This window comes from Vipera berus (genome assembly GCF_964194415.1).
Source record: "Vipera berus genome assembly, chromosome: 6".
Taxonomy (NCBI): domain Eukaryota; kingdom Metazoa; phylum Chordata; class Lepidosauria; order Squamata; family Viperidae; genus Vipera; species Vipera berus.
Genome location: NC_138208.1, coordinates 84,614,054 through 84,633,459, shown reverse-complemented (window position 1 = coordinate 84,633,459; position 19,406 = coordinate 84,614,054). Strand labels below are relative to the sequence as shown.

The following is a 19,406-nucleotide window of genomic DNA, read 5'->3' as shown; positions in this document are numbered from 1 at the left end:
GAGAGCTGGAAGGGATCCTCTAGACCCCTGGACTAGAGGATCCCTTCCAGCTCTCTAATCCTATATTCTGTGCTGCAATATGTAGGACATAGGTGGACAATTCTACAAGGTGAACTTCACATGGACTGCCTCATCCAGGTGTGTGGGGCTGGGGGTGGGGGTGGGGGGAAAATGAGGGAGTTCTCCAAATCATGCTGGGTGAAGTTAAAATTGGGCTTCAGCAGTTGGTGATTTGCTGTGCTGTTGAAACCCAGCTCCAACAGTATCTCGGCAAGTTGTCTGAACTAGGCTTCATTTGAAAGCATATGCTTTATTTGCTCAGGCATTCCTTCTAAAGTTCTGCTTTGAGTTGTAGGACTGAAGCAGCTTAAAACTGCAATGAATAAATGAATGAATGAATGAATGCTGGGGCATTTGGAGAGTTGCAATCCCTACGTATCTGGAAGTGATCGGCAGGGAGAAATTTGTGTTACTCCATTCTTAAGATAATCTTATAGTTGCCATCACGTCTCCCAGCAGCCGCGTGAAGGGATTTACCCGACTATTAGAATTATCACTCAGCCTCTGCTCTGCTGTGCGATTCACTGGCCTTCTCTACATTTCTTAGTATGTCTTTTGTTACCTTTTCATGCCACCAAAATGGTTCCCAACTGGAGTCAGACTTTGCTAGGTGAGCCTCACAGAAAGGAGAAGAGCATGCTGGTCAAAGCTAAACAGGGGACCTGTGGCTCTAGAATGATCACCTTGCCTTGTTCTCCAGACAGGGTCAACCAAAGGTGGAAGCAGATGCCAAACCTTGTTGGGCTTGAATTCAGGAATTGAAATCCTGCAGATCAATTAGCAGCCAATGCAGTTCCACAGTTCTGGTATTGTATGATCATACAAAGCAGTCGTGGTTAGCATACGTAGCCCAAAGATAATCAGGTACACTGCTAAGATAATCAGGCTACTGCTAAGCTTGTAAGCCGCCCTGAGTCTTTGGAGAAGGGCGGGATATAAATGTAATAAAAAAAATAAAAAAAATAAAAAAATACACAACTCCATTAAGTCATTTGCAGTTTGTCTCCTTACACCGGGGAAGCAACCTGCAGGACCTCAAGATGGGGCTGGCTTACAGGTCCAAGCACGTCTTCCCGTTGGACATTTATTTATTTATTTATTTATTTATTTATTTATTTATTTATTTAATTTGTATACCGCCCTTCTCCCGAAGGACACAGGGCGGTGAACAGGGCAATACATAATAAAAAACAAGATACAAAAATTAAAAAGTAATTAAACAGCAATGCCCGTAAATAAATTAGTACACATTAAAAAGTTAAGACCGATTTATAAAACCCAACCCCATCCCATCAGGCATGCCAAAACCGCGCCCACCCCATTGCCGGCAATGGAGAAAAAGTCCTGATACATTGCGCAATGGCACGTGACGACATGCCTGCCTTAATACCTACATGGATTCACTTAACATGCTAGTTGGGTCTGATGCATAAAGCTTAAAAGCATGATGAGGTTGCCATCTCTCAACTTCTCCGTGCTCTTCCACCAACTTCCCAGAGTCCAAAGCTTGGATTCTCTACCACAGGGGTCTCTAAACTTTCCCCACTTTAAGACCTGTGGACTTCAACTCTCAGTATTCCTCAGTCAACCGTGCTGGCTGGTGAATTCTAGGAGTTGAAATCCACAGCAGGTCTTAAAAGTTGCCAAAGTTGGACACTCGATGGCACATAATCCATCCATCCATCAATCAATCGTGAATTTCAGGATTTGAAGTCAAGGCTGTAGCTGCTCGATCTTGCTCGCTCGCATCAACAAAGGCTGGAGAAGGAGGGAAGGAACGAAGCGAGGTCAACTCAATCAGATCTTTTGCACTTTAAATAGCTTTTAATAATACCAGGAAGCCTTCTTGAAATTGCTTTCTGCCTGCAATCCCATTGTCACCGCGGTTGTTTTATTTGCTTTTTTAATATTGTATTCTGGTTTTCCATCAAACGCCTTCCCTTCCCTCCATTTGGAGAAAGGAAGATGTAAGCCAGGGGGATCAGAGAAGGCAGGGGAAGCCAAACCTATGGAAGACGACGCCAAGTATTGGCTGCAGACAAGGTGTTCTGACCACTGGTGATTGATCTCAAGTAGAACAGTCCTAAATTGATACTAACAAAAAGGAATAAATTTATTTATTTATTTATTTATTAATGGGACTTAAATCCCGCCCTATCTCCCGAAGGACTCAGGGCGGCTAACAACAATAACATACAATAAATACAGAAATTAAGATAAAATTAAAATTAAAGGCCTCTGTACAATAAATTAAAATTTAAAATTAAAATAAATTAAAATTAGAGTTAAAAATTGTAAACATAATTAAAATCCCTGTCAGTCCAGGTCAGCCAGGTGGAAAAGGAGTGTTTTGAGGCCGCGGCGAAAGGACTGGAGATCTTGGGCCATCCGAAGCTCAGGGGGGAGCTGGTTCCACAGGGCTGGCGCTCCCACAGAGAAGGCCCTCCCCCTGGGGGTCGCCGGCCAACAATGTCTAGCCGACGGTACCCTGAGGAGGCCTTCTCTGTGTGAGCGCACTGGGCGATGGGAAGTCGTTCCCGGCAGCAGATGGTCCTGCAAGTATCCCAGGCCTAAGCCATGTAGGGCTTTAAAAGTAAGTACCAGCACCTTAAATCTCACCCGGAGGGCAACCGGTAACCAATGCAGCTCACGCAGGAGGGGTGTAATATGGGAGTATCGGGGTGCTCCCATCACTACCCGTGCAGCCGCACTCTGCACCAGCTGAAGCCTCCAGGTGGTCTTCAAGGGCAGCCCCATGTAGAGAGCATTGCAGTAGTCTATACGGGTAGTCTTACAGGTAGTCTTCGACTTACGAGCACAAGAGTCCAACATTTTTGTTGCTAAGTGAGACATTTGTTGAGTGAGCCTGGCCCCATTTTTGCCCCCTTTCTTGCTACAGTTGTTAAGTGAATCCATGTAGGTGTTAAGGCAGGCATGTCGTCACGTGACATTGCGCAATGTATCCAATGGGGTGGGCGCGGTTTTGGCGTGACGCATCCAGCCCGTGGGCCAGCAGTTTGATATGCCAGTGTTAAGGTAATAACACGGTTCTTAAGTGGATCTGGCTTCCCCCATTGACTTTGCTTGTCAGAAGGTCACAAAAGGGGATCACGTGGCCCTGGGACACTACGACCGTCATAAATACGAGTCGGTTGCCGAGCGCCTGAATTTTGATCACGTGTCCATGAAGATGCTGCAACGCCGTGTGAAAAACAGTCGTAAGTCACTTTGTTTCAATGCTGTTGTAACTTTGAACAGTCACTAAATGAACCATTGTTAAGTCGAGGACAACCAGTATTATTTATCGCAATAATAACTGTAATAATAACAACCCTGACAGATTGTTATCGTCATTTGTTAAATTTATTTGCCGTCACGGGGCTGCTCTAGGGGGCTTACAACAATAAAAAGGAAGAAATGAAGAGTGTAAACAGAAGTAAACAATAGAACAATAAAATAAATAATGAAAAAGAACACAGCCGGAATACAGGTAGTTCTCGACTTACGGCCACAATTGAGCCCAACATTTCTGTTGTTAAATGAGACATTTGTTCAGTGAGTTTTGCCCCATTTTACAACCTTCCTTGCCACAGTTGTTAAGTGAACCACTGTAGCCGTTAGCGACAAGGTGGTTAAAAGAATCTGGCTCCCCCCATTGACTTGGCTTGTCCGAAGGGATCGCATGAACCTGGGACGCTGCGACCGTCATAATCGCCAGTCAGTTGCCAAGTTTCTTGAATTTTGATCATGCGACCATTGGAGACTACCACAGCCGTAAATGTGAAATCGGCCTGAAGTCACTTTTCTCACTGACGTCGTAACTTTGAACGGTCACTAGACAAACTGCTGTAAGTCGAGGACTACCTGCCTATCGGTGTGATAAACAAAAAGATGGATGGGTGGAGAGCAGGTAGCAAGGGGTGTGGGTGTGGGTGGGTGTGTCTTTCAAAGGGCGGTGCCGCAGCAGATAAGACGCCTCTTCTGGATCCTGATAGTTGATTGACAGGATCCAACCTAGGCCCTCTCTGCCAGCATCAGCGGGATGCCAGACATCTATCTAATAGGGGGGGCAGCATGTGGTTCAAGGGGCGGTGCAGTGGCTCAGCGGTTAAGATGCTGGGTGTCATGTCTCCATCGGAGCCCGACTCCGAGGATGACATGGAGTGCTTTGTTGAGGCCCAGAAGGGGGCGTTTGTGGCTTCGGAGGACTGTAGGGACGAGCAGGCTGAGGCAGGCCAGGGCCCTTCAGGTGTGGAACAGGGAAGGCAGAGTCCAGGCGAGGAGCAAGCCCCCCACCTGATTCTAGAGCCGTGGTGGCGAACCTATGGCACGCGTGCCACAGGTGGCACGCAGAGCCCTCTCTGTGGGCACGTGTGCTGTCGCCCCAGCCCTAGGCCTTCAGCTGGGTTTTATAAAACCTTTTCGCTTTAGGCCTCCGCCGCTGTGTGCAAAAAAAAAAAAGGCTCAATCAATTTCAACTTCTCGCGGGGGAAAAAAACATCTTGCAAAGTTGGAATTGATTGAACTTTTTAGTCCCAGCCAGTCTGCCATTACCATCGCAGCCACACCCACACCCACCCAATGGGCCACACCCACCCAATGGGCCACGCCCACCCGGCACCTGACGATACGTAAGTGGGTTCTGGGTTGCAGTTTGGGCACTCGGTCTCTCAAAGGTTCGCCATCACTGTTCTAGAGCAAGGAGAGCAGAGAGGAGGAGAGAACAACGTAGGCAGGCTCAATTGCTCGGGAGGAGAGCGTCCCGGTCCACTTCACATGGCACACCTGGGGACTAAGATGTAAGGAGACGCTGTGGGGTGGGGGCATTCGCCCGGAACAAAGGTGTTATCTGGAGATAGTGAATTGTGCTCTTGTCTAACCTGGACATTTTGAAATCCGGATTGGTTGGTTTCCCGCTTCACAACCACACAAGACATTTCTGAGTCTTTCCTTACAGACTGCAGGCAAGCCGAGAGTTAAAAAGGACTGTTTACGTTCTGTCCTTGGGTTACCTGTCTTGCCTGCGTGTGTGCGTGGATTGAACTCTTGCCAGCTTATGTGGGAGCTTTTGGGGGGAAGTTGGGCAGTGATAAAAGAACTGTTCCTTTGCCAGCTGACTGCTTTGCCTCCGTTTGGGGCCCTGGGTCCTCACATTGGGCTAGTTGGCTGGAAAGCCGGCAGCCCAGGTTCAAGATCTGAGCGCCATGCGGTGAGGTGAGTGCCGGTCCTTGCCCCAGCTCCTGCCCACCTAGCAGTTGGAAAGCATGCAAGTAGATAAATAGGTACCACTTCAGTGGGAAGGTAAGTGTTCCCAGCATATAGTCATTACTTGCCTCAGCTCCTGCCCACCTAGCAGTTGGAAAGGACGCAAATGCAAGTAGGTAAATAGGTAGCAATTTGGTGGGAAAGTTACAGCGCGCCATGATGTCAGGCTGGCCACAGGAATATCTTTGGACAGTACTGGCTCAGTGGCCTTGAAACAGAGATGAGCACCTTTCCCAATAGTCAACAACCAATAGCGGAGTAAAAACCTCAGGGACTCTCGTCCTATCTCATAGGTGCCACGAGACCGTGAATTGGCTTGTGGTCCTGCTACCGTGGACTGCAACCATTTCCCTCTCGTTCCGCTAAGCAGCCTTGAATAAGGCAAAGACCGAGATATCGAGGCACGTCTGTAATTTTTTTCCAAGAGGTAAAAAAGCACCGTCCACGGTTTTGCAGGTTATTACGAATTTAACTGTTGGGTTATCTTTGCCTATTCTTTTATTTAAACTACTGCTTCAAAGCCGTAAGCTAGATAACTTTGATCTGGTTTCAAGACACAATGAGTCTGACAGGCTATAACATCTCCTTAGGCGGGGGGGAAAGAACCTGAAAAGATTCAGTCGACTTTGCATTTCGGCTTCCTTTGACAGCCACTTTGGAGACTGGCACAGAATATGCAATCGTGATTTTTAACATGTTAAGAACACAGGTCAGAGGGGGGGAAAAAATAGCAGGAAGACACGATTTAAAAAAAAACTAACAAAGATGACATAAGAAAAATAGCATATATATATTTTATGTATAAAAATCTACAATACTTAACAATCTCCATGTCTATCTTCGCAGCTGCCACCATTCCGCTGCTAGCATCCAGTAAATTGTACAGCTTAACTTTCATTATCATTATTACAAATCACAAAGCCAAAGTTTAAACTTTGAGATCATGACATAATCACGTGGTTACTATACATACATTTCTAGACTGCGAGAAATGAAACTTGAAAAGTAAAAGACAAAGTATTATTTGTCAGTTTAGAACAGGGTTAGGAAACAGGTAGTCTTGAAGGTATGGAGTGGCAAGTCCCATCATTCTGTCCCATTGGCTACAGTGGTTAGAACTCATGGGACCTGGAGTCCAATTGTCCTTTGGAGGAAACAAGTCAAATTAATTTTAAAAATTGCAACTGATGTCCATCATGTAAGCTAAATGTTATTTCATTAAAAAAAAAGGACACACGACCACAATAATGCCATTCTGCAGCAAATGTAGGCACCAAAACAGTGTTTTGTTTAAGGCAGGTCTGTCCGACTCATAACTCAGAAAGCTCACATAGATCACAGGCCAGGATTGGTGGTTACAGTGTGGAAGGGATTGACAAACCTGTCAGCGGGGTTGCCTTGTGTGTGCAAAATTCAGGCTGAGTTTGGTGGGTTACAAATTTCACAAACCCGATGTAGTGTAGAGGGAGAACAATGCCGTTTGACCATGTTTGCCATTTGTGCAGTCAAGACAAAAATCTAAGCGTCTCCGTATCTTTTTGTTCAGCGTTTTTATCTTTGTGAGCGGGCCGGTGTACAACGTGGGGGATGGTTGTGCTGTTCAGAGTTGGATGACCCAGAATGACCATTTTTAGGTCTTTTCTACGTTAATGTTGGATCTTTCTGGAGGCCTCCTGCTCTGTCGCTGCAAATTTTAAGGAGAAAGGAAAACATAATGGTCAGGTTGGACGGAGTAAGGCGTTGCTGAAGAAACCACAGTGGCAGGGTGTGCAGATTGGACTGAGCTGCAAACTCTTGTCTTGCTGAAGCGCAGAAGAGGCGAAGTCCAGAGAAACGCTAGACGAAAAACGTATGAGTTATTATGGCAACTTTTTCTGGCCTTCAACTCCCAGAATTCCTCAGCCAGCCATGCTGTCAGGAGAATTCTGGGAGCCTTAAAATCGCCAAGTTTGGAGAGCCTTGATATGCTTGTGCCATGTCTGGAGAGCCCTGAGCTATATTATGGTTGTGAACCAAAGAAGGGGGGGGGCTACGAAGAAGACCACCCATTCCTTCACAAATAAAACGAAAATAGTTGCTGCACAAATAGAACTAACAAGGGTATCTGGAAACACGGGGGGGGGGGAGGGATAATGATCTTTGGGACCAGAAGTGGCTGCCCATCCATGCCATTCCCCAAAACCTGTGGGATTAAGATCTCTACATCTTTTTCCTGAACTACTTACTCCAGCTCTTTTTGCCCTAGGTGATAAAAACGTCAAAAAAGTGTGAAAATTCCAAGATGCAGCAAATTGGCTGGCTTCCCACCAAGGATGAAGGAGCACTTCAGCGCTAGACTTTATACCTATAATCATCTTTTAAGGGCCTCGCACTCCAGCAGCACTAGCCCAATCAAGGGCATAAAAGTCTATTGCTCTCGAGGAGAAGAAGGTGTTCAAGCTTGTTACGGGAATGGACAAGGATGCTCAAGAAGGGAAGAATGGGTGAAATTACAAAACAAGAGAAGAGAAACAGCTCTACATTTTGAGATCGCAACAAACCCCTGCTAGCCTAGGAAGCTTTGGTGCTCGTCAAATCAAGGCACTACAAGGTCAAATTGTTTTATCTGAGCACAAAAGAACAGGCTGCGGAGAACACCTTGGGTCACTCAGTACCCGGAATCAGCTGACGCAACTTCCACTCGCCGAGCTCGAACCAATTCGGGCTTTCGTTTGTTTTTAAGGATAGCCATGAATTAGGTGGGTGCAAAATTGTAATTAACAGCCTGGCAAACCCGTAATGGAATACTGCATCCATCTCCTTGGACATCTTGTTTTACATGTTCTGTGTCGGGGGGGGGGGTGTGTGTGTCTCCGTAACTTGGCAACTTTTAAGATTTGTGGACTTCAACTCCCAAAATTCCCAGGGAATGAAAGTTGCCATGTTTGGAGAGCCCTGTTACAGAACAATAAGAAGAGACTGGACAGCCATTTGCCTGAAATGGTATAGGGTTTCCTGCCTGAGCAGGGGGTTGGACTAGATGACCTCCAAGGTCCCTTCCAACTTCTTCTTCTTAGTATTATTATTATTATTAGTTTCTCTGCTGTTTCCCTTTTGGCGAAGTAAAAGGCACCCAGTTTCGGATGAACTTGTCCACCGTGTCACCAAAAGCACCCTGAAATCCAAGGTCAGCCTCGGCGCAAGCCTCCAAGACAATACTGCTAGCATATATGACAGAAAGGAACAAAAGTAACCGTGCCGTCACGTTTAAGCACTGGGTGTTCAATTGTGGAAATCAAGAACGCATTCAAAGGGGTCGGATCTCTTCGGGTTTTTTTGATGGGAGATGGCTGTTTCAGGAAGGGTTGACTCGTCCTTTAAAAAAAAAACAACCACCTTTCTGGGGTGGAAAAGCAGAGGATCGGTTGCTCTTCTGCATGCTTCCTACGCAGCAGGTTGTGCGGTTTGTTTTAACAGGAGGCAGAGCAGCCTATTGTTAGTGTGCGGAACAGATTCGTGTGCCCCCTGCGTCTTGCAGCTTCATAGACGCATCGGGGGGCATTTGTCCAGGGTCCAAGCCATACAGATACTATGTGCTCAACCAAACTAGCAAAACCCGGGATACAGATTGGGTTTGAACCAATGGAACGTGTGGTCAGTATCGGTCAACCCCAGGGCAGAGGTGAAATCCCACTTGGAAAAGGGGAGAACAGTCCAGACCCATGTAAAACCAGACCAGGGGCTAGCGTGTTAACCCCGTGTACACTACAAATGCATAAATTGCATTCGCTGGGCTTCGAATCCCCCCTAGCAGGACACACCCGGGACTCTCAAAATGGCAGCTACCGCAGTGCACAGCTGGCTTTGGAGCGGTCAAGCATGAAGGAGTCAGTCCAAAGGCCCCAATATCTGACAGCGTGCTACAATTCACATACAATCTTGGTTACACAAGCACCATTTATTGGCTATGTCAGAATGCCACTGATCTGGACACAGAGGCCACCACACCCTTCTCTAGAGATGGTCTTCAGAGGACCCAATTTTTTTTTGCCCTCTTCTGCAGCTGCCGAGGCAGTGTGTTTAAAAAAAAAAGTCAAAACGTCCCCACCCCCACCCCAAATCCCTTTCTATGTAACGGATGATTTATAAATTAAATTAAGCAAAAATATTTTTTTTCTAAAAAAAAAAGTTAAATTAAAAAAGTACTTTGTGGGCCACGGTCCCCAGACATCCACGCTTCCGTTTTCAGACTCCGCACCTGCCCCCCCCCAGCCAAGGGTCTCCCGGGGTGGTGGTGGTTTTGAGTCCCAAAAAAAAGCAGCTGGCTCATGGGGGGGGGCTTTGCGAATTTTAGGCAACTGGGTCCGTTTCCCCCGAGGAAGCGACGGAACCAAACGAACGGCCACGAGAGCCACGGGGAAGATATTGCTACGTTTATGAGATTCATTTTCCTCTGCTCATTTCTCAGGGTCGGCTTTTGTCAAAATTTCAACACATTGCAAAGTAGTGTTATATGCTTTTCTACACGTAGTTTGAACTGTCCCGGGTAAAGAATACTCGTTTTAGGTCACTCTCGACCCAAAGCCTTTTAGGTGAGCGGAAGTGGAGTTTTTTTTTTCTTTTTTTCAAAGCAGCACTGATTCGTTCCTAGACAATCCATCGGCTTGGTGTCTGTAATGGCGGGCGGGGCCAGGGGAACTCGGATATTGGTAGGAGGGGGGGGAGAGTTCTCCTGAGGCTGTCCTGTATCCCAGAGGTCTGGTGGGAAGGTTTTGGTCTTCAAGAGGCTTCGGCTGAAATGCTGGATGTCTCTTCAAGTTAGCAAAGTGGCTTCGGCCACCATCCCCACCCCAGGGTAGTCCATAGGCTCCCGGTCTGTACGTTAAAGGGGGATCCGACCATTTTTTATGATCGGGCAGATAATCTACTGGAGGAATTGCAGGATGGAGGCCTCTTGGTGCCCTGGGGCTGTTTGGGAAGATGTCATCTGGAAGAACCTCTATCCGACTAGAAGGAGTCACGATAAGGTTTTGGTGGAGGGCAGCGTAATTTCTATGGGACTTCTCAGAGAGCATCTGACGAGTTTCCACCTCTGGTGGAAAATCAGGAATGTACAACTGGGTGGCGGAGCTGGTTCGTATCCCGTGATTGTACTGGGTGGCTATGAAGTTACCTACTTTGGTAATGTGCTTTGGAGAAAACCCTTGGTACACAGGTGGATTATTATAAGATGGTGGTGGTTGTCTCATGGGGGCGCCAACAACTGATCCGTCAGATTGGGACGAATATCTGGGGGCTCTTGGTTGAGAGCTGAAGGCATAAGTGTTGGATATTTTTGGTGGACTAGATCCATTCTCGATCTCTTTTCTGGAACTGTTGGAGAAAGCCGTGTTCCTTGGACTTGGCAGAAAAACTCTTTCTGGTGCCTGCTCCACGAGGTTTTCATTCTCCGGGCCAGCTTCGGAAACGTTGTCGTACTGCGAGCCATTCGATCCACGCTTGCTTTCATCCACATCCCAAACCCTAACCTTTTGCTTGAGGTTGAAGAGCTGAGCTTCGTCGTCGGGAGCAGGCGCCGATCCTGCCCTGCCCTGCTTTGGCGATCTAGTCTTAAACTCCATGGTGATTTTCGTCGTTTTTTCAGTTATCTTAACATTGGAAGGTTTAATCCACCGTGGCACAAACTCTTTCCCTGTAGTTAATACTGCATTGGAGTTTTGGTTCGCAGCTGCGTTGGGTTTCTGCTTGGGATCAGCCTCTGTTTGCGTTTCAGGCTTTCCTCTGGCTTTCTCCCCGTCGTGCGTTGGCAACCCACTTTGTGCGTTTAGTGTTACCGGCTTTTGCTGATGTCTCAAAATAGGCTTCTTCTCCAGAGAATTTTTTCGTCTTTGGTGGTTTGGCGAGCTTTCTCGGCCTCTCTCTGCTCGTGTTATGGGTGGGCTTTCCCGGTTTCTCTTTGCCCGTGCTGTAGGTGAGTTTTCTGGGCCTCCCTCTCCATATCTTCTTGGTGAGCCTTCTCGAGGCCCTTCTGCCGTCCTCTGGCTTGCCCGGGCCTCCTTCGATACACCGTTGTTTTTTTGTCCGTTGACTAGATGGGTGAGATTCAGCATGGCGGGCTGACTGTCAGGTGGCATTTTCCCCAGCTTCTTCGGAAATTCATCCTCTTTACCTAGAAGACGGATAAAATTAGCAATTAATATGTCTGCCAATTAAACTGCTCTTACGCATCAGCTTTATACAGCCTCCAATCAGAGAGACTCAAGGCAGCTCGTAATTAAAAACTCCAACAAATAAACACCTTCTTACCGTGAGCTCATAGACAGATTGGCCTGTTTTTTGTTTTTTTTTTTAAATAATGCATTATAAGGTATGAAATAGATGAAAAGAAAAGAAGAATGCTGGAAGGTTTAGAGATAAACTCAACCCTCAGAGGTTAGAAGCTACCGTCGATTTCATGCTCAAATGCAAGCAACCTCCACCCTTCCCTGGATGGCAACAACTGCAGGCAGTATGTCTGATTATCAAAAAACTCATTCAAGCAAGCAAGGATTTTCTGGGAAATGCAATCCATCCTTGCATGATCCAAACTATACCTACCGACTGGGTGTTTTCTATTTAAGTGGACAAGTCTGGCTTTTTCTGAAACCCCAGAAAACCGAGGTCTTAATTTCAACAGATTGCTGAACCCCGTTTCTGAAACTTTGGCGTATTCAGCAATTACTTGTCAGATGTCAGGGGGAATTCTTCAGCCTGCTGTGAATTGTATAGATGTGCATCTTCTGACAGCCAGAGGGTTGAAACAGAATACTGGATGAACTGAACCATATTATATTTACGGGGGGAAATCACGATCAGTTTCAAATCTCTTGCTCTCCGAGAGCAGACTGCACAGCCAACTATTATTATTTTTTTGCCTTAAAAAAATGGAAGTGGTGGACTTAATCATTACGCTTTCTCAGAATTGGGTGTGACCAAGTCCTGCCTCTGCTTAAAAACAACCACCTGCAGCCACGGTCCTTTCCCTGATTGCTAGCAGAAGAGCATCCCTCCCTCCCAAAATGTTGGCTGCATACCTTACAACAGAGGTCCCCAACCCCTGATCCGTGGACTGGCACCAGGCTGCAGCATGCCAGCAACCAGTCCGCACAAACAAGCAAAGCCCCATCTGCAGGTTGCAGGCAGTACCCAAAACCACGTCCTCTCCTGTCCGCAGAAAACCCTCTCCCCACGGAACTGGTCCCTGGTACCCAAAAGGTTGGTGGCCTCTGCCTTATGAGATCCTTCTGAAGTTACCACCAAATTGTAACTTTCAATATAACATAAGAGTAAATTAAAGACATGGTCATTTAACATTATTAAAGTCATCACGTTAGAAGACAGGCTTAAGAAACAGGAGGATCTGGACAGACTTGAACACTGGGCGCTATCTAACAAAATTAAATTCAGTGGTGAAAAAAGTAAGGTTCTACATTTAGGCAAGAAAAACCAAATGTACAGGTACAGTATAGGGGGTACCTTGCTCAGTAGTAGTAACTGTGAGAGGGATATCGGAGTCCTAGTGGACAATCACTTAGATATGAGCCAGCCGTGTGCCACAGCTGCCAAAAAAGCCAACACACTGCTAGGCTGCATTAACAGAGGGATAGAATCAAGATCACGTGAAGTACTAATACCACTTTACAATGCCTTGGTAAGGCCGCACCTGGAATACTGCATCCAGTTTTGGTCACCACGATGTAAAAAAGATGTTGAGACTCTAGAAATAGTACAGCGAAGAGCAATGAAGATGATTAGAGGTCTGGAGGCTAAAACATATAAGGAACGGTTGCTTGAATTGGGTATGTCTAGTTTAATGAAGAAAAGGTCTAGGGGGAACATGATAGCAGTGTTCCAGTATCTCAGGGCCTGCCCCAAAGAAGAGGGAGTCAAGCTATTCTCCAAAGTGCCCGAAGGCAGGACAAGAATCAACGGATGGAAACTAGTCAAGGAGAGAAGCAACCTAGAACTAAGGAGAAACTTCCTGACAGTGAGAACAATTAACCAGTGGAACAACCTGCCACCAGAAGCTGTGAATGCTCCAACACTGGAAGTTTTTAAGAAGAGACTGGACAGCCATTTGTCTGAAATGGTATAGGGTTTCCTGCCTGAGCAGGGGGTTGGACTAGATGGCCTCCAAGGTCCCTTCCAACTTTACTACTATTATGATTATGATTATTTTAAACAGATGGAAACTGACTGAAATTGGAGTTCATTTTTTATCCTGATCTTGCATTGGGAAGGACATGCCTGTCCAAGACCTAGTAGGGCCGTTCACTGGAAAAATGTCGCACATTTCTGCTTTGGAACTATTCAGCAGGGATCTCCTGTCACCAGATAGAACAAAATAAAATATTCCCTATTGGCCAAGTGTGATTAGACACAAAAGGAATTTGTTTCCAGCGCAGAAGCTCTCAGGATACATATAAACAACAAAATAACATAATCATAAGGTACCAACAGGAGAAGGGAATAGGAAAGATGAGAAGGATAATGGTAGTGCAGTCCTACTACATGGGTAAATATCCTTATTAGACAAAAGACAGTGCTGTGGGAATCAGGTGTTCAGAACAGTGATGGCACAAGGGAAACAAGTCTCTCTGTGTCTAGTTCTTTTGACATACAGTATAAGGCCCTATAGCAGCATCCTGAGGGGAGAAATTGAAATTATAAAGACCTCCAGCTTGGAGACAGCTTGCCACCAAATGGAAGCTCTTAAGCCCACAATGGCCCTTTCACTTTCAGACATCTAGTAATGTGACAAACTTCCCTTTATGCAATCAGTCCTTTGACGACCCCCCCCCAAACAAGCTAGGTGTTTGATCACTGAAGATGTCAGAGGTCTTAAACCTAAGACCTTTTGCAAGCCTGAAGCTATGGTCCTTTGCTAGTTGGCCAATTTGCAGAATTCCAAATTAAAACATCTGTGACAGTCAACGACTGCATAACCACATCCAGTCAAGGATGTGGGTAACCAGGGTTAAGACACACCTTGTCTTGTCTATATCGCTGATTTTGAGCCTGGCGTGTCGAAAATTCAGAAAATGCCTACTTTGACTCTGCTGGCATTTCACACACATATACACACAAACACTCTCTCTCTCTCTCTCTCTCTCTCTCTCTCTCTCTCTCTCTCTCTCTCTCTCTCTCTCTCTCTCTCTCTCTCTCTCACACACACACACACACACACACACACAAAGAGGCCTCTCCTCTTCTTCGAACCCTCTGTAAATCGGGGTTTGGGGCCTCTGAAGCCTCAGAAAATCACATGAGAACACTTGCATGATTTTTGGATGCCTCAAAAGCTGTGTGAGAGCAAGGCACCCTTGTATGACTTCCAAAGACTTCAAGTGTCGCCAATAATGGCATGATGTGTCACAGGTGTGATGTGCATGTCATAGGTTCACCATCATCAATCTATATATTTATTGGGGAGCCCACAAGAATACCTGTGTGCCTCTCATGCTTGCAACTTAAACCCACCCATTACCCTTCACCCCTATTTCTATCCAGGTTATCTACACTTTTTAGGTTCCAACAACATCAACAACACTTCATCACACAGTCACTCCGATTCTTCTCCTTTTTAAAAATTTGAGTCAGTGCATGCTTTCCCAAGAAAAGCATTGAAATGTTCCCAGGTTGACTGATAAGGCAGCTTTTATTCTTTCTTTTTTTTTAGCACACTTAAGGTCTCTTAATTACCATTAAGCTTTCAAGCCATCCAAGGGAAAATACGACAGACATCGTTACCAAATTCTTTCTTGCTTTGAAGATTGTTTTCCGTAACATCTCTCCCTCACAGGCCAGAGCAAGGGAAAGTGCATTATTAGCTCCGGTGTGCACGATTCAAAGCTGTTTAGATGTTAGATTGAAAGCTCACACCTGAGTTTTGAACACTGAAAAGGGCAGGGAAGATCTAAGACAGAATAACCTTGAACTACACTGCCAGTTCTCCAATTAAGAAGCTGGTGTTGTAATTGAAGTATTAACCATGTATTAACAGCCCAAATCACAACTGTTGCCTGGGAAGATCAAAGCCTGTGCACGCAAGGGGGCTTGTGAGTTTCTATCGGGTGGACAAAATAATTGGACAGATATAGCACAGCCCACAAAGGCAGACTTAGAGAAGGGCTCCACACACACACACACACACACACACACACACACACAGAAAAAACACAGTTTAAGATTCTCATGGAACTTGCAATGTTACAGATCCCATTGATTAGGGACAGTCATCTGGTGGGACCATGAAAAACAGCCTTCCTGGGGGTGGCCCCTTATGAAACATCACTCCTCTCAAAGGTACACCTGGCCCCCACCCTGCTGCTTTTCTGAAAGACTTTAAAAAGTGGCTTTGTCAGCACACCTGGGGACCCCAAATGGAGACGGAGCTGACCAAGTTGCTGGTTTGATTTGTTTTGTGTTGCTGCCATGGGGTGTGGTGGTTTTTTTAAAAAATGAGTTTCACTATATGGTGGGTTTTTAAAAAATTTTGTAAACTGCCCAGCGTCATCTATGTGTGGCTTGGGCGGCTATATAAATTTGCTTAATAAATACAGATGGTCCTCGACTTACAACGATTTGTTTAGTGGTTGTTCAAAGTTTTACAATCCCGCTGAAAAAAAAATGACTGACGGCCGTTTTTCACACGACCGTTGCAGCATTCCCCATGGTCATGTAAATCCAAATTCAGATGGTTGGCAACTGACTCATATTTATGACGGTTGCAGTCTTGCGGGGTCTTCTGATCATCGCCTTTTGCAACCTTCGGACAAGCAAAGTCAATGGGGAAGCCAGATTCACTTAACAACCATGTGACAAACTTAACAACTGCAGCTGTTAACCTCGCTTAGCAAAAGAAATTTGGGGCTCAATTTTAGCCACAAGTCGGGGATTACCAGCAACATACTTCAACCCAACCAGGCTCGAACGTCAAAAGAGATAAGTCTGCGAAGGTTGTTGATATTCCAAACTTTGCACACACATAAACAAACCATCGAAAGGCTTGTTTGGCCAAATGCACAACCATTGTCTTTTGCGACTTTCCCCCCCCCCCCCTTACGACTTGCTTTCTGTCAAGGCCTCTTAAAAACAGGGCAAACACACAACTGGACCCTTGTGAGGAGGGGGAAAGAAAGAGAAGGCTGGACAAAAACGGCTGGTTAATTAAAAGAGTGAAGTCGCCGTTCTTTTTCTGCTTCTCAGCATCCGAGCTGTCACCGTTGCTGGTTCTACGCCACTTGGCCGTCTCTTGCGGCTGCTGCAAGGGCTGAATTCTGCGGATCTCGGTTTGTTGTTAGAAGTGAACTAGTGAAAGAAAAAAAACAAGCTCTCTGGGGCGTTCTGCACTGCGGGCTCTGCAACTGGCAGCGCGGTTGCCTCCTCTCCGACACTTGACAGAGACGGTTTGAAATGCAACTCCCTTGAAATCGGGGTGGTGGGGGCGTGTGTGTGTGTGTGTGTGTGTGTGGGAGGGAGAGCTTCCTTCCATGACAATATGTTTACAGCCACGGTGAAAAGCCAAGTTCCCATTATGCATTTTGCACAAAAAGCAAGTGCCCCAATTTGCAACCCCGTAATTACAGCGGGACGGCTAGGAACAATACAAAAATGACACTCGGTGCTCATAAGGCATTGTCTTCTTTTTAAAACCAGCGACAGGCTTCAGCTCAGGATAAAACAAAACAGCCAGGACCTTGAAAGCTGTAGGAATTTCTGCTCAGCTGAGCTGGAAAGAAACCTGCTATGGTGAGGTTTCTACAGGCAACCATGGGGGTTTCGTGATACTCTGCAATTGTTGAAGGATGATATTTTTTTTTTACCCGTCTTCTACAATGCCCAAAGAAGCCTCAAAGACGTAAGACAGGTAGTCCTCGACTTAACGACCACAACTGAGCCAGGAATCGTGGTTGTAAATCGTGAGGTTCATTAAGCAGTTCGTCACGTAAATGATAGGGCTTTATGACTTTTTTGGTACGGCAGCCGTTAAGCGAATCACCATGGTCATTAAGTGAATCCAGTCGTTAAGCAAACGCCACAGTTGTTAAGCAAACCCACGAGTGTATATATATATATATATATATATATTTAGAAACTGGTAGTAAATGCTGGTTTGCTGGCAAAAAAAAGTCCTAAACCATGGTTATGTAACGATGGGACATTGCAAATAGCCATCAATGCAGTCCCATTGTTGAGCACCCAAAATGCAATGTGACTGGGGATGCTTCCAATCCTGGTTGCAAGTACCTTTTTTGGGGGTGGGGTTTTTTTTACATCGTAACTTTGAATGGTTGCTAAGCAACCAGTCGTAAGTCAAGAACTATCTGTGCATGCAGTTGCAGGTTGCTACCTTAGTTCGTCACATTATAGACATGCTGTCCAAACGTGCATGATGCCCATGCGTGAATAATGTATACAATACAAGGGCAAATGGGGTTTGGGAAAGGGCTCCCAAAACAGTGTTTCTCAAGTTTGGTGACTTTAAGACACATGGACTTCAACTCCCAGAATTCCCCAGCCATCACTGGTCCCTCCCATTCCAGTGACATCACCCAGTCTTCCTACGGTCTTCCATAATCAGATTTTCATTCTTGTGCAAGAGGTCCCTTCTTCCATAACAAGAAAGTCAGCCACCTAAGGGCAGGGGTAGACAACCTTGGCTCTTTTATGACTGGTGGACTTCAACTCCCAGAATTCCTGAGCCAGCATGGGGGAACTATGGCCCCTTCATGACTTGTGGACTTCAACTCCCAGAATTCCTCAGCCAGCATGGCTCAGCTTGGAAACCTCTCCCTTTCGCCTCAGCATGGCTGGCTCAGGAATTCTGGGAGTTAAAGTCCATGAGTCATGAAAGAGCCAAGGTTGCTACCCCTGGCCTAGGCCTAGGCCGCTTTATGACTCGTGGACTTCAACTCCCAGAATTCCTGAGCCAGCTATGCTGAGGGGAAAGGGAGAGGTTTCCAAGCTGAGCCATGCTGGCTCAGGAATTCTGGGAGTTGAAGTCCACCAGTCATAAAAGAGCCAAGGTTGCCTACCCCTGACCTAGGCTTATAAGATCTAACTTTGCTCCCTACAGGCTGCCTCAAGAACCGATTACTGAAAAATGGGATATGCTGAAACTCTCCTGTGCATGTCCATCATTCTCACTGATGCAACATGGCCCCCAATGGCGCCATTCTTAGATACCTGTCTTTATGTACGGTTCAGTTTGTGGCGTGAAAATAACCAAGAATTAAGAATTTATCCAATTTTTTCCTAGCGAGGAGGAATGAAACTACAGACGAGGTAAACCACAACTCATGCTGGTTAGTAAATAAAATCAATCCTTGTTCCAAGTGCAATCACCCCAAATGTTACACAGATGGTAAAGAATGGAATACCAGGAGACACTGGGAGGATAGTAGCGGACAGGAAGACCACGATATCGGGTGCTGGCAAGGGAAAAAAAGAAAGCAATTCAGGGAAAAAAAACAACAGCTTCACTGTAGTGTCTACAAAAGCCTCAATTACCATCATTGGCCAGCAAAAAACAAACAAACCACCTTTCAGAGTTGAACCCTTCCAAACCAAACGAAGTGAAGCATACAAAGTGAGCCAAAGCACACAAGGTATAAAAAGTGGGTGGAAATTGCCCCCAAACACAAAAGCCTTCTGTGGGATGGAAGTTGCTGCTACGCTCATTTGTGACACGGGGAGTCCTCAACTTATGACCGTTTAACAACTGGTCGGAGTTAAGAGGGTGCTGAAAAAAACGACTTGCGACAGTCCTTGCAACTTAGGGCACGTGTAGGCAACCTTGGCTCTTTTATGACTCGTGGACTTCAACTCCCAGAATTCCTGAGCCAGCCATGCTGTGGGGAAAGAGAGAGGTTTCCAAGCTGAGCCAAGCTGGCTCAGGAATTCTGGGAGTTGAAGTCCAGGAGTCATAAAAGAGCCAAGGTTGCCTACCCATGGCCTAGGCCTAGGCTGCTTTATGACTCGTGGACTTCAACTCCCAGAATTCCTGAGCCAGCCATGCTGAGTAGAAAGGGAGAGGTTTCCAAGCTGAACCATGCTGGCTC

General features: G+C 46.1%; 1 protein-coding gene across 3 annotated transcripts in view; it reads right to left on the bottom strand.

The window, feature by feature from the left end:
• Nucleotides 1-6,105: 6,105 nt before the first annotated feature.
• USP6NL (USP6 N-terminal like) overlaps nucleotides 6,106-19,406 on the bottom strand; it is a 133,807-nt gene continuing 120,506 nt past the window's right edge. For all 3 annotated transcript variants that reach the window (XM_081330775.1, XM_081330777.1, XM_081330776.1), the window contains one exon: nucleotides 6,106-11,473. In XM_081330775.1, coding sequence (XP_081186901.1) covers nucleotides 9,930-11,473 — 1,544 coding nt within the window. In that variant the 3' untranslated portion in view covers nucleotides 6,106-9,929. The remainder of the gene's footprint in view (nucleotides 11,474-19,406) is intronic.